The following is a 14,773-nucleotide window of genomic DNA, read 5'->3' as shown; positions in this document are numbered from 1 at the left end:
AAAACGTAACGTAATGACAAGCCGATTTTCATCTTCTAATAAAACTTTGAATAGCTGTGTGGGTGTGCCAACGTGATAAAATCCACGCAAATACAAATCTACTGCTGTATAATATGAGCGATGAAGTATAAACAAGTTGAACATTAAGTTTGGGTCTATCTGGGAGCACTTTGGTGATTCACTGCGCTTTTTGGAAATCCCATGGCGCACCAACACACAAACGCCACTTTTGTTAGCGCCAAACTTGTGGCTATGACGTTTCACCCTGTGCGTTTTGGAACAATAACTCCCTAACATTTCACACGAGGCCAGGTGTCGTGGGCTGCTACTTCGTGGTGAGCAATACGTGTAGTGTTGTTGTAGTAGTCGTGGTGTATTTCGCCGTCTAATCCCTTGCGTCCAGTTGGTGGAATTCCCCACGTGGTTTTCACTCCGGTATAAAAACTTTGGGTGCGCGAGCCCCTGTTGTCCTGATTGCATAGGGTCTCGCAGTGCGGAGAGGAGAGGCAGAGGCAGCAGCAGCAGCGCGAGTGGTCCACGTACAGCATCTTGTTAAAAGACGCACAGTGCTGGCCATTCAAACGCACCGGAGTTACACAGCGAGTGCTGGGAGTTCAGTCCGTGTGGGTTTTGAATGGGAGAGAGCGCAAGGAGTTTGGAACCGCGTTTGGGTCAGTTTTACGCGTCTTTTCCTCAACTTTTTTCCTTGTTTGACTTGGACTGAAGCTGATATGACACAAACGCGCCCACGATACAAGATGAACTTTTATTTGGAGTTTTTCTGGAGTAACTAGCGTGAGGAGTATTGGATTTCTTGACGCACTCCTGGGACAGTTTGGGACATTTAAAGACAAAAAAAAAAGTGATTCTTAGTGGATTGTTTTGGAGACGTTTGCTTACGTTGATAATACGTGCTTTTGAACTGTAAGAGACAATGAGCGTGTCCACCGTGGCGTTGTGCTGTTTGGTGGCGTTGTGCGTCGTGGTGACCGTACTCGGAGCACAGAGCCCCACAGCCTCCTCATCTTCTTCCTCCTCGTCTTCATCGCCCTCTTCACCCCAAGAATCGTGCGCGTCTTGCGGCCTGAGAGCGCCGGACCAGTCGGAGCGAGTAAACGTGGACTTTGTGGAGGCAGTGAAGAGGCACATTCTGAACCGGCTCCAGATGAGGGAGAGACCCAACATTACGCACCCCATCCCCAAGGCAGCCATGGTGACGGCGCTACGGAGGCTGCACGCGGGGAAAGTGCGCGAGGACGGACGGGTGGAGATCCCGAGTTTTGACGGACACGCTGCCTTCAACAACGAGGTGCAGGCGGAGACCTCGGAGATTATCAGTTTCGCCGAATCAGGTAATAATCTATTATTCATAGCGTGCGTTCAGCGGTGACCCCACGCTGAACCCTCTCACCTTTTGACTCGCTGTACCTCCATGCGTTGGCACAAGACAGGATTATGGGTAAATAATGCCAAATGTAGGAACAGAGAGCCGTTTTCTTTACGTTTTACGCACGGGAATTGTGCATGGGTCCCGATTACGCAGTGCCAAAAGGTCACGCCATTAATCATTGGAGTCAACGATGTAAACAAAGTCCTATGTTTTCCATAAGTATGTTTACATTAGTCGTCATTAGAGGCGTGTGCTCATTTAATGTAAGGTCTGTTTAGGAATAATATCGTTTAAGACAAGAAAGGTGTAATTCTAAAATGATAACAAATTGTGCATAGATTATGTAACTCTTAGGATATGGCAATAATTATGGCAAAATGCACTGGCTACGTCTATGAGTCAATTTGAGATGTAGCAAAGAAATTACAGTATTATTATTATTACAATAGCCTATTAGAGCTGTTGTAATTTGCCATTCTATAGGAACAAAGGCAGATTAGATCAACTGCTTTTAATACATTTTAGGTCAAACAAATCAGTACTTACAGCAGTACCTATAAAGAATTGTTTTGTTTTGTTTTGTTTTTTTGCTTTCCACTTTTTTCACTTAACACGTTTCACATCTAGATTTCCAAACCATATTTCAGTCATGTTTTTAGTCTTTTCATGCCACATTCCACTTCAATGTAGGACTAACTTGCTCGGCCAAAATTGACAATCAAGCTTTCTAAAACTACAGGTCAAGGGTCAAGGGGCTGCTTCAACAAAATGACTATAGACCAGTCTTAGCCCAGTTTTGTTTAAAATAGAATGTGATTTGTCACGTGTATTTGACATTTAGAGGAAGAGTAATGTCCTTTTAGGATAGTTCGATGGGGCACTTTGTTACCATGGCAACAGGCAATCAAACGTACACTATAAACACCAACTAATCCGCCAGATGACCCGCAATATGCTCATGTATGCCCACTTAAGTCTTTTCCATCAAAACATTGCTCAAGTGCCACAAGTGCAGATGTTAGCCTTCAAATGTACTTATTATTTTAAGTAGAGCAGTGCTGAAAATTAACCCAAAACATGTCAATTTTATAGTTTAAAACATCGAGCATAGCTGTCATGAGTTTCCGCACTTTGATTGTAAAAACTAGGTGATTTTTGGCACACCGTTCAACAACAGAACAAGTTTAAGTAAATTACACTTAATCAACTTACATAAGCTTAACTAGTTGCTGAGTTGAATAGCACAACCTGACCTAATGCCACTTAAGAGGTTTTAAGTGAGGGTAATTGATATTTTGCATATAGCCTAAGGTACCTACGTGCACTGCAAGTATTTTTAATAGCCTAGTATTAGTACAAGTACTTTCAATCATAACTTTCCAATATTTACTTTGTGTAATGTCTACCCATGGCTGTAATTGCTACTTGAGAATGCTTCTTCCACATAAAAGGTTCACTATGTAACTATTCTGGTTGGGTCCTGCTACCTACTTGCCTCTGTGGAGATGTTATAGCTTTAGATAAATGTTCCACAGTATGGTATTAAAGCAAGTGATGCCACCAGGCCAAGTAGGAGGTCAGATCTTTGAAGGGATGACCCCGCTCACAACAACAGTTCATGCATTTCAAGGTATTTTTAAGCTATAAAAACTCCTGCAGTAGTAGCAATTTTAAATGTTTTAGGGTGTTAGGGTAATGGTAGTAGTTGCAGTTGTTGGTCTAGTTAAAATGTTAAAATATGTTTACCAGTTTGCAGCAGTATTTGCAATTTGAAAACTTTAAAGCACTTTTACAATATACTTGAGTAGGCCTACAGCTACTCTACTTAGACCAGGCAAAGCAATGATCCTGGTGAATGCCCTACATATGTCTAAAACTATATCACATATGTTAAACTAACTTAGACAGATTTCACTAGAGAATATGCAGTATACCGTATTTTCGCCCAGGATCTCCTTCATTCATCATTTTCTACATTATGATGGGGCATCTGGATATACTTTCAAAAGCTGCAGGACGTTTACTGCATTGATAAATGAGTTGAATTTAAGTAGTTTCCCAATGCAATATGTCTATCTCTTTTGTGTTGAAAGTGAAGTTTGAGCATCTCAGAGCCACTATAAGCAGGTACCAACAGGGACTCCTCGTGCTGTTTATCAGGAGATGTAAGCTAACTTATCACTGTGAATCGTGTTTACATTTTAGCATGCATAACTTGTAAGTTCTCACATAGCTAGCAAGATTAGGCAACACCAACAATCTGTGGACACTTTGGAACATCTTTGCAGGGGCATAAGAAAATGGTGGGCTGAGTTGAGCACATAATGAGGTGCCTAATTTAAACAGGTTCTCCACAATGTGTTATAATTTTAACCCTTATTACCTTTTCATTAAATTTAAGCAGCAGCAATATGTCGTCCAGTCCAATGGAATGTTCAAGTGTATGGCATTTACACTTGTTTTTATTGCTCAAAAATACCTTGGAAAACATACATTCTTACTGTGAACTGGCTCGCCTCTCCACAGATCTGACCTGCAACTTGACCCTTGACAAATGCTTGTGTCTATGGAGATATATCAGTTTATTATCATACTCTGGGACATTCTGGGCAAAGCAGTAACCTGATGGAGACCAGCTGATGGCAGATACTCCATTGAAAAAGTGACATTTTGCACTTTTAAAAACTAAAAAAGTTCCCGTATCTTGAACAAAATACTAATAGACGTTTTTAGTAAATTTTTAATATTTTTTTTGCATTATTGCTGTTGACAAACGAACTCACTTTCTAATATATTAACATCTTGAGGGAGGTTGGAATCATTATTAACTGAAAAAGCCTGCCAATGAGTAATAACAATTCTCCGCTCAGATACGCAATGACACGTTGGCCTCCACTGTAATTATCCTTGAGCTAATGTTTTTATTTTTCACATCATATAATTATAGAAATAAAATGGGCTGGGTCTCTTTTTCTTGAAGTTACATGCCCAATTTGGCTTTTAAACGCCTATATGAAATGTATTGCTGTAACTGTATTGTGTAAGAACGTGACATTCTTGTCTTGGGCTCCAGCAGTCTTTTGAAACACGCCTTAGATTACAGTACCGTGTTAGGATCATTTGTACAGGAATGTATTAAAAATTCTATGAGCACAGGCGTTACCAATGGGCAGATTAATCATACCCCAAGTGGAGAGAGAGGAACACAGTCGATACTCAATACCAATTTCGATACCATGATGATAATAAAAACACTCTTTATTTAGACAGTAGAATATCATTTCAACATTTAATCGTAGTATTTTATTTTATACAAACATGTGGCCTTATATCTGTATCATCCCTCAGTCGTTCAGCGAAGTTCCACAGTGGTCCATGGGCGTATACGAGTCTATGTGTCTTGTACTTGTCCTGATACAGCTCAAGATCATTCAGGAAAAGTTCATTTCTGTCCTGTGAATGTGAGTTTTTTCATACCGATACTTGTGCAAATGAGTATCCAGTTTTAATATAAGTTTTAGCATCTGATTTTCGATACTGTTGACAACCTTATTTCCTACGCCTAATTTTTTTGGACAGAAGTGCTCTGTTTTCAGTGTTTCCTAACAGTAACTCTCTTGGTTCCATTTGAGTGTATGAAGGCCCTAATCCATCTCAGTTTCAGCCCCAGCGCTGCAGCCTTTGAGCAGCAGAGGCACAGGTGAATAGGTGGTTGAGTTGAGATTGTACTTGGGGTTTTATCCTAAAGCCAGTCACGTTAAATCCTCTAGTTTCCTTAGATGACAATCAAAAGAAACGAAAGGCAGAGTCCTTAAATTACCCCCGTTTGTTGTGTAGGAGCATAAAAGAGAACCTCTGAATCCAATTTCATCACTAAAGCTGAGCTCGCACTCAATACTCCAATGTATAAAGCCCTCTTTTAAATACGCACAAAGTCCCTCAATTGGCCATTTATCCCTGGCTCTAAGAATGTGTATCTAACTCATTCTCCGAAGTCCAAAGAGAGCACCCTTTCCTCTCCGCTCTCACACGCCCGCCCCCCACTCACCTAACACCATCTACACTCCACTAAGTCCAATATTGTCACTTGACACAAACTGTTAGTTTAACAGGATGAAAACATACAATTAAAGACACAGAAATAGGATGTCTTCAAATACACTCATGGGACAGCCCTGTGTTCTCTCCGACCCCGCTGGTACAATTAGCCTGAATGGGCCCACAAGCTTCTGCCTTCCAAATGGGAATGATCCGAGCGCGCTCATGACAGGGGAACAAAAGACAGGCAATTATTAGAAGAGCACTATGCGTTCACACTGAAGCCGACATGTCAACGTAAAGGGGGAAAAAGCTGGCAAAACAAAAGAAAATGTGCAGAATAATGCATGAGATATTTGAGTCGGGGTTGAGCAGGGGGGTGAGTCCGGGCGATGGGCATGGTGGTGCTGCTGATGGCAGGGGATGGGTGGGGTGCTTATATTGTGTGTGTTTGCCCATATTGCTGCATTGTGAAGAATGCTTTTGTGGCTCTGAAGGTTCGCTGGGCTGCTTTGCTGCTTCTTCTTCTCCTTCTGTGCGTCTATTCTTCCTCACACCTTTGAGCCTTTGTGCAGTATTGTACCAGGGAGCTGGCTTGGATCCCTGCTCCCTAGACCCCCGTCTGCCTCTTGGCCAGCTGGCTCGCCCCCCACCCTCTGCACCCCTCAGCTAGATCGGACCCTGCCAGTCGGGGCATGGCTCACAGGAGAGGACCCCAGCAAGCTCTCAAGCCAGGGCAGCTTGTAGCCCAAAGCACCATTGTCACAGCCAGGGACAAAGATGGCATGGGTCTCCACTCCACATTCTACATATAGGGACAAGCATGTGAAGTCCTTGAAATATATTACCACCATTTTGGATGGTTTTCTTGGATCAATTTCCCTTTATTCCCAGTTTAAATCCCTTGTAACATAGTGCATGTGTCTGGCTTGCAATTTGACCATTCCCTTTTTCTCAGTATTTATTGTGCATCCCACATTGGCTACAACAGCATGGAGTAAATCACATACAGTCAGACTACTAAGGGAAACCTGGCTTTTACCAACTACAAGAACTTCAGATATTTTCTTTTTACTCTGGCCAAGGACAGTGAGAGACACAGACTTTCTTCTTTTTCCAGATCTCAGATTTCTTTCTAAATGTGCTTCTTCACAAACAAAGACAGTCAAGCTTAAACAACATAGTTACATTTGACTACCAAGTTCTTGGATACGGTGGTATTTCACTTTGTCTTATTTCATTGTAATACTTTATTATTCTGAGTTTCATTTCATCAGACCCTGAATTGTACATTACTCTTATCATGTATATTTGGACAGTCGTGTACTGTTTTTACATTGGTGTCAGACAAAACAACAGGGAATGAACTCTGAATTTGAGATGGTTTGTCTTATTGTGGCAAGACGTTAAAATGGCACCAATAGAAAGTAGCTCAATCTGTGCAATTACATTATTAGTACATAATAGTATTAGTACTACATGGCTACTGTTCATGACTGTACTGCTCTTCTCACGTGCATCTTTTGTCAATAACTACCCTGAATCTTTGTTAAAGGTGTATATAAAGGTGACCAAAACCCCTCTTTTATTTTATTACAGGTGATTTTTATTGCTCACAGAACAATACAATAATGTCGTCTTTCCACAGATCTTACCTGTAACTTACCTGCTAGTCTCTATGAAGATACACATGTTTAATACCAAACTGTAGAACATGTAGTTTACGAACCCTCCACCAGAAAAGTGACTTAATGTACCTGTTAAACTCCTTAACTAACATTACAAAGAGTTTTTCTTTTTCACCATAGAAACACTTGAATGCTTCAGGTCGCTGGCTTCCTTGTCACAGTTCAAGCAATAGCAAAGGTTAGTCAAAGGTTGGAGCCAATTAAGCTCTCAAGTATAGTATTAGTAATTTACCACCACTCTCTCCCTGGCATCACTCTTGTTTGTTTAGCCAGCGCGTAAATGTATCCGGTTAAGGGGTTTACCGCGCGGTCAGCTTGCGTTCCCGAGTCCTCCGGGTTAACCGCGTGCTTGTTTCTGCGCCGGCCTCCTTATCACCGCCACGGCACAAAGCGGTAAGGTCTGCCAAACTGCCCCCAGCGCAGGTGAGGGAAGGCCAATGCCAATCTCCCTTCTCCCCTGACATGCTCCCTTGGGTGCTCTGCGGAGGTATTCGATGTCCCGTACGCACAGGAGCGGAGCCGCGCACTTGACGGGCCAGAGCGACTCAAAAGAAAGAAAGTAGGGAGGGAAAAAAAAACAGATCCAATGGAGAAGTTTAGATTTGCTCGTCTTGATTGTGGGCGTTCGCACTCGGTGAACCCCACGGAGAATGATCCAAGATGCTGGAAATAGGGCTTGATTATGGTAGGTCATTGACTGTGGTCCGTTGGTTAGGTTTACCTCGGGACACCAGTCTTTCACGGGGAGCTGTCAATCGTGGCACCGTTGGATTTGTGCCAAGCATTTTCCACATTCAAGCCACAAGTGTGCGTCCCGAGCCTCAATAGCGTTGGCTGCCTCTGTATAGCGAATGGCAGCATCAATGATTTATGCAGCTTTATTAAAATTGCCCCCCATAGTAAAAAAAAAAAAAAAAACGATGGCAAATGAGCACCTTTGATCGGGCAGGAAGAAAGCTATTGACGCTATTGAAAGGCTCTCTATCAGATTCTTTGCAGGTTGACTCACCCCATTGGTGTGCTTACGAGTGAAAACACAAAGGATCTTTAGAGAGGGTTGCTATGTTGATATCCATGCAATAGGTTAATAGAATAGCGGTGCCAGGATTTACGCAATGGCTAATAGCTTATTTGCTAATCCTATATTGGACGAGCTGCAGAGTGGACCCACTTCAAAAACTTCAAAAGTTATATCCATCAAGTAAAGGTCTTGTCTTTAGTGTTGATACCTTTACTCACTCACTGCGTTTTAGAAATAGTCATTAATACCTATATAGGCTCTTGAACCATGTCGTGATATGTATTATTTCACATTTAAACATTGTTATATGGTATTGATGGATTATTTTGTACATTTTTGCCAACTGCCATACTATTTTGGAGTCAAAATACGCAATATTCTTTCATTTAATACCTCTTGATACATATCTATTACACATCTTGCTCGTTCAATGCAATTAAGTACTTGCGCTTGAGGAGTTTGTAGTGCTTCATGTTGCTGTATATCAAGAGATTTATCAAAGACAGTGTTTAAAGACAGTCATAAACTAAAAGAACTCTTGTCGTGGAAAAAATGCAACCTTCAACCATTAATCCTGTTCTTCGAAATCGTAAGTTTTAGAGCGTAGAGTAAGTCATTTGGTGTTTTTTAAAACTGGAGCCAGACATAAGCAGAAGCATATTTGTTGTTTTGGCTGTACCACTTTCAGAGAAACGCGTGTAAAATAATTTCCCGATGCCTGTCACAAGCCAATGTAATGTTTAAGACACATATAGTTATGATGATTTCTTTCTAACGCGCTAAGAGGAGAGGTTACTTCTGTTCTTTGAAACCCTAAAATAATTGGATAAATTACCTTAACATTCTTGCATGTTGTAAATAGCTTATACGTCACATCTGGTCTCTTCCGTGCCACGCTATACCTCAGCTCATGTTAAAACCATTGATCACCAAACCACGGCGTACCGCACCCTTGCTCTGCCCGTCCTGTCCGCTCCGTGTGGTCTTGTCGACAGCACGGTTTGAGTAATGATCCTTAGAGATGCATTCTGTCTCTCCCTGACTGCTTCTTACGGCCTCATCCCTAAACTTGGTGGCGCAGGTGGGGACACGCTAAAGCTAGCCCACCCAGGTGTCCTAGCTAGCAGCTTGCTTTCCTGTCCATACGTACGCAGCACACGTTAGCAGCGCAGAGGTCAGACGAGGCGTGTCGGGGCCAGCTGAAAATAGTTTGTAACACTGTATGAAAAGAACAATTCATTCCTCAAAGGAAGGACAGTGGAAAAAGGCACGTATACATTCTTTACTGTGGGGAAGCTATATGATTGAATTTGTACGCACCATAAATAACACACTGTACACCTTAAAAACACGTCTGCGAAGAAGGACTTGAATACTTAAGCGTATGTCTTGGATACTTTTAATGTTGTTGGGTTAGTTTTGTACGTAAGAGCTAGCACATTTTGAAGTTCTGACAATGTAATCGTAATATGTCATATGTAATATAACACTTTTAAAATAAAATATGGTCAAATTAAAGGTATTTAGACAAAAAAAAGTAATTACTAAAAAGACTAAATGTTTATGAACAGGCCTACCAAACGTGTTTTTTAAAAGACAAGTTCAGGCACATCACAACAACAAAACTAAGAGTAAGATTACGGAACATTTATATGCAAATACAAATACTTATTGTATTATATTATGCGTTTATCTATTTAGCTTCACTGGATATATTTAACTTGAAAGAAATGCTTTAGAATATCACTTATCTGTCATATGATTTTTCCCTGAGTCTTTGATCTTTTCTGATAATCATCTGTAGTTGGCCTGTTGTCATGGCAACTTAGACCCGGGTTTGCGACAAAGCCTTGCAAATCAATTCAGTAGTTTGAGTGAGTTTCAAAGCCAGAGATGCATGATGCAATATTGCAATGTAATGTTAGTCACATGGTCAGCTTATGCCCTGGCAATAACCAAGATATTCAGGGACCTACAAAGTTATTCGTAATAGAGATATCATACACTGGTACTGTCTTGTTGTTTACCACTACTGCAATTCATTACATGCCTTTTAATTACATCATAAACAGCTGGAGGGAATGTGGTATCGTGTATTATTATTGTAAGTTTGAACATAGTAGTTAAGAAAAGTATTTGTTGCTTTCCCACAGCAAATTATATCTTCATTGTAACTTGTGATTCAATAAGTGGTACATTTGTTGACAAGGATAGCAACATATGACTACTGTTTGTAGGACCAGTGCTGAAATCGCGTGCATGTAGTACCTTTTGGGCAGGTAGCAGTACGTCGTATTCTTACAAACATGGCTCGATATCGTTGTATTGTGTGTCAGCTGTTTATTTCGGAAGTTGCATTGATTATTTTATTTTTTGTGTTTAAAGGGTTTTCTGTAACCTCCATACTGGTGATAATAGGAGTGGATTATTCTATGTCAAAACTGCAGGGCCCCCTTAAAGTGAATGTTGTAAATTGGTAATCATTTTCTACAGGCCCTGGTACATGTCTATCTATCACACTGTCACGGTTGACTTGCCGCTGTGAGATCCCTCTTTTTCAGAGCTCGGAGCTGTCGAGGCAAGTAAGAATATACTGCGCTGAATGAGGTGAGGTTAGTTTGTTGTAGCCCCGAGGGCCCTTTACAGCAGCTCAGGCGAAAGCTGTTGCTCCCGTGTTGTTCGCTCCAGATTCATTTCAGTTTGTACTCTATGTGCACTTGATACTTACCCACGGGCTTTGGTCATGAGAGGGCTGATATTTGACATGGAGCGCAGTGTACAGTGAGGTATGTGCCTGTGCACTGTGCACAGCTGACAGATAGCAGAGCCGAGCTGGTCTCAACATGCAGCGCTGTGGTTTACAGGAGGAAGAGGCGTGAGGCGCCCTAAAGAGGGGCCCGTCTTTGGTGGCCACCTGTTGACACTGAGACACACTAATCAGTGGGCAAACAAAGTCATTTAGCTGCTTTCAAAGGCGCTGCTCTGCTTGAGCACATTGTACCCAATCTCCTGAAATAGAAACCTTTCAAGTTACCTCAGGCTAATTTGGAAGACATCATTAGGCTGGTGCTAGGGAGAGCCCATGGCCACCTTTAGACTCCCTGGATCTCTTCATTGTGCTTGTTTAGAAAGTGCCCAGTGTCATGTAAATAGCTTTTATTTTTGCCTCATCATGCTTTTTGCTGGAAAGCCACGCGATTCAATGGTGAGCTGCAGCGCGGCTGTCTCCCAGTGCCTCACAGGGGGCTTTGTGCTGTCACTCTCAGGGTGCTCTTGGTGGGACCGGGAGCGGGTGGGGGTGGGGTCCGTGCTGGGATGGGGCACCCATGGCGAACTCGGTGAACCCCCGGGGCTTGGCTGTGTCCGCCGCCCTCCCACCTCTCCACTTGCATCCTTCCTGCTTTCCTTCATCTTCTGCTGTTGTCCTCCCCCTTCACTCTGCCTCTTTCTTTTTGGCCCTGTCATTTAGCAAACTGGACCTGAGGCCAATTGGGCCTGATCCCAGGACTGGTCACAGCTGGCCTATCAGAAGCAGCCTTAGGATCACCTGACACACTGATTGAGGGAATAGAGAAAACAACAAGAAAAGACCTCTTAAAAGTGCAAATTTAACATTGTATTCATTCCATATAAAACATTACAAAGAAACAATAACTTAAATGAGGTCTTATAAAACAGAGTTGCCATTACCACTATACTGACCATATATTCACTTTTTATTCAAATTTAAAAATATACTTCAATTTTAGACATAAATTCAAGAGCAGATGATGGCATTCTGACAATCTGCCATTTTTAGTATGGCAAATGTATTTCACGAGTCATTATTGGAATAGGATTTGAAGGACATTTGAATTACCAGTATCAACATGAAATAGATTTTAAGTAACAGTCACTGATCACCTGGGTGTTACCTGTTGCATTTAATATATATAAATTTATCCTCGCAATAAATTACTTGAAAAAAACCTAATGTTTCTTTTTCATTTTTGTCTTTGACAGATGAACATACATCATCTAAGTCTGGCCTTTACTTCCTCATCTCTAACGAGGGGAACCAGAACCTGTTTGTGGCCCAGGCCAACCTGTGGTTGTACTTCCGGGTGCTGCCCGGTGGACCAGAGAAGGGCCTGCGCCGGAAGGTGACAGTGAAGATCCACTACCAGGAGGCGGGGCCAGTGAGCGGTGGAGCAGAGGGGGGTCCAGGAGAAGGTGGAGGAGGGGGCTCTGGGCGCTGGTCTCTGGTGGAGAAGCGTGTGGACTTGAAGCGCAGCGGCTGGCACACCTTCCCTCTGTCCGATGCGGTGAGAGCTGTGTTTGGCAAAGGCAGTCGGAGGCAGGACCTGGAGGTGCACTGTGACGGCTGTGATACGGCTGGAGTGGTTCCCATCCTGGTGGACCCCAGTGACCCCTCTCATCGACCCTTCCTGGTGGTGCGGGCCAAGCAGGTGGACGGGAAGCACCGCATCCGAAAAAGAGGACTGGAGTGTGATGGGACGAGCGGGGGGCTGTGCTGTCGGCAGCAGTTTTACATAGACTTCCGCCTCATTGGGTGGAACGACTGGATCATTGCACCTGCTGGCTACTATGGCAACTACTGCGAGGGGAACTGCCCGGCGTACATGGCCGGAGTGCCGGGCTCTGTCTCGTCCTTCCACACTGCTGTAGTAAACCAGTATCGAATGAGAGGCATGAGCCCCGGCTCTTTTAGCTCCTGCTGCATCCCCACCAAACTCAGTACTATGTCCATGCTCTACTTTGACGATGAGCTCAACATCGTCAAGAGGGATGTGCCCAACATGATTGTAGAGGAATGTGGCTGTGCCTGAGCCACAGGCCTTGGGTCATTGGTGAACTTGGAAACAGTCAGAAAGGCCTTTTGTACAAACAAGACGTTATTGTACGGTACACATATCTATATATCTATACCTGTATGTGCAGGCCACACTGGTACAGCCTCAAAGGTATCAGTGCTGCTGTGCCTCTGCACACACAGCGAGTGTGCTTATTTATCAGACTGTCACATGCTCGCTGTCAGCTTCGTCTGTCGGGCTACAACTGGTCAGTGATTGGACGAGAAGGGAATGACTATCACCAAATGATGCTTTGCTCTAGTTTGCCATTTCTAGTCAAAAAATAATGGCCCATCATCTCCTGACTGAAGCGCTTAAAGAAAGTGACAGGATCAACCGACTATCAAAATGCTCCCACACAACTCTAGTCCTTGAACTAAGCACATGACTTTCAAATTTTTATGAAGCACTGACAATTCATCAGCTTATACAATTCAGAACACCAGCACTTCCCTACTGTACAGACAGACTGTCCTCTCTGGTAGATTTGGAGCGGCGGCGCTTAATGCCTTGCAGGATTATACCCACCGCAGTGCAAGTGGCAGAGTGTCCTCCACATTGTCGTCTTCTTTCTCACTGTTGACTATGGGCCTCAACCTTTAAGTTCCTGCCTGTTTGGAGCGCTGCAGGCCCTGTTACCATGACAAACAGGTGAAGATGGTCTCATAAGTGCACTTCACTTGTGCACTGGGAACTCCAGAGAGTGGACTGCTGCCTCCCCTGCCTGAGGGCTGCTCCCTGGTCAGGGGGAGATACGGCCCAGTGGGTCGCCATGGTGCAGTGCAGCACTTGCAGAAACTGAAATGCACACCCTGAATAGCACTTGTATAAAGAATTGCCTTCTAAGGGGTACTGAGTGTCCTGTCCTATCACTAAATAAGTGCCACATGAGCTATGCAATGTATAGTAACTATTCCATACTCCACTGCTCGTTTAGACTGAATCTCACCCCTCTTCTCTTTACTCTTCCTCTCTACAGTCCTCCACCTTTTATCAATACTTGAAATGTAATCTTTCGCTTACTTTCCAAAGCGAATGATTGTTGTGATGTTTGCACTGAAAAGTTGCGGGATTAGCGAAACAAAACTGCCATTGAAAAAAATAATATTTTTATAGAAGTAAATTGAATTTTGTTTCAAATGTATTTACCTAATTAATGGAACCAAAGAGGCCATGAATTTAGCTATTGTACCAAGATGGCAAGGCCACAGTCATTGTGTACAATACTGTTTTTGATCATTTGCAAAAGGCCTACCACTGTATCAGGGTACGAGATATGATTTCATTTCTTAGCTCTATTTTCATTCTGTTTTGTACAATACATGAACACTTCGTTTTTCATCTTAAATCTATTTTTGTTTTCTATTTAATAAGAGTTATTTTTAGTTTCTGTCTAAGAATCATTTAGTCAAATAAATGTCATTCTGTACAGTTTATGTAAAATAAAATGTTTTCTTAAATAACTTAACATTTTTTGTTGAGTCTTTGTGTTTGTGACTAATGTTTTGTGCATTTAAATTGACCGTATCATGTCAACATTCAAACCAGTGGCTCAGCAGTAGTGGTGTCCACAGACAATGAGATGCTGGTCTCTGGGGGGTACAGCATTCAGCATTAAAGGGCCTGTACCTGATTTGAATGTATTGTCATCATGCTCTGTCTGGTAAAAGGGGCTAAATAAGAAAAAAATAGACTGTAAAATAGAATCTATTCATTTTACTTACTTAGCATTTTCTCTAATACTAACCCTTACAGAATCGCCTTGTTTGGTCCAATCAGGCAT

The 14,773-nt window shown here is 42.6% G+C and overlaps 1 protein-coding gene across 1 annotated transcript; it reads left to right on the top strand.

The window, feature by feature from the left end:
• The first annotated feature begins 396 nt into the window (after positions 1-396).
• Positions 397-14,458, top strand: inhbb (inhibin subunit beta B). Its single transcript, XM_033986728.2, has 2 exons — positions 397-1,352; positions 12,140-14,458. Exons 1-2 carry the CDS (start codon positions 935-937, stop codon positions 12,964-12,966), a joined length of 1,245 nt encoding a protein of 414 aa, XP_033842619.1. The 5' UTR covers positions 397-934; the 3' UTR covers positions 12,967-14,458.
• Positions 14,459-14,773: the final 315 nt, after the last annotated feature.

The sequence above is a fragment of the Periophthalmus magnuspinnatus genome, chromosome 21 (genome assembly GCF_009829125.3).
Source record: "Periophthalmus magnuspinnatus isolate fPerMag1 chromosome 21, fPerMag1.2.pri, whole genome shotgun sequence".
NCBI lineage: Eukaryota > Metazoa > Chordata > Actinopteri > Gobiiformes > Gobiidae > Periophthalmus > Periophthalmus magnuspinnatus.
The sequence above is the reverse complement of the archived record's forward strand: the minus strand, read 5'-3'. Positions and strand labels throughout refer to the sequence as shown.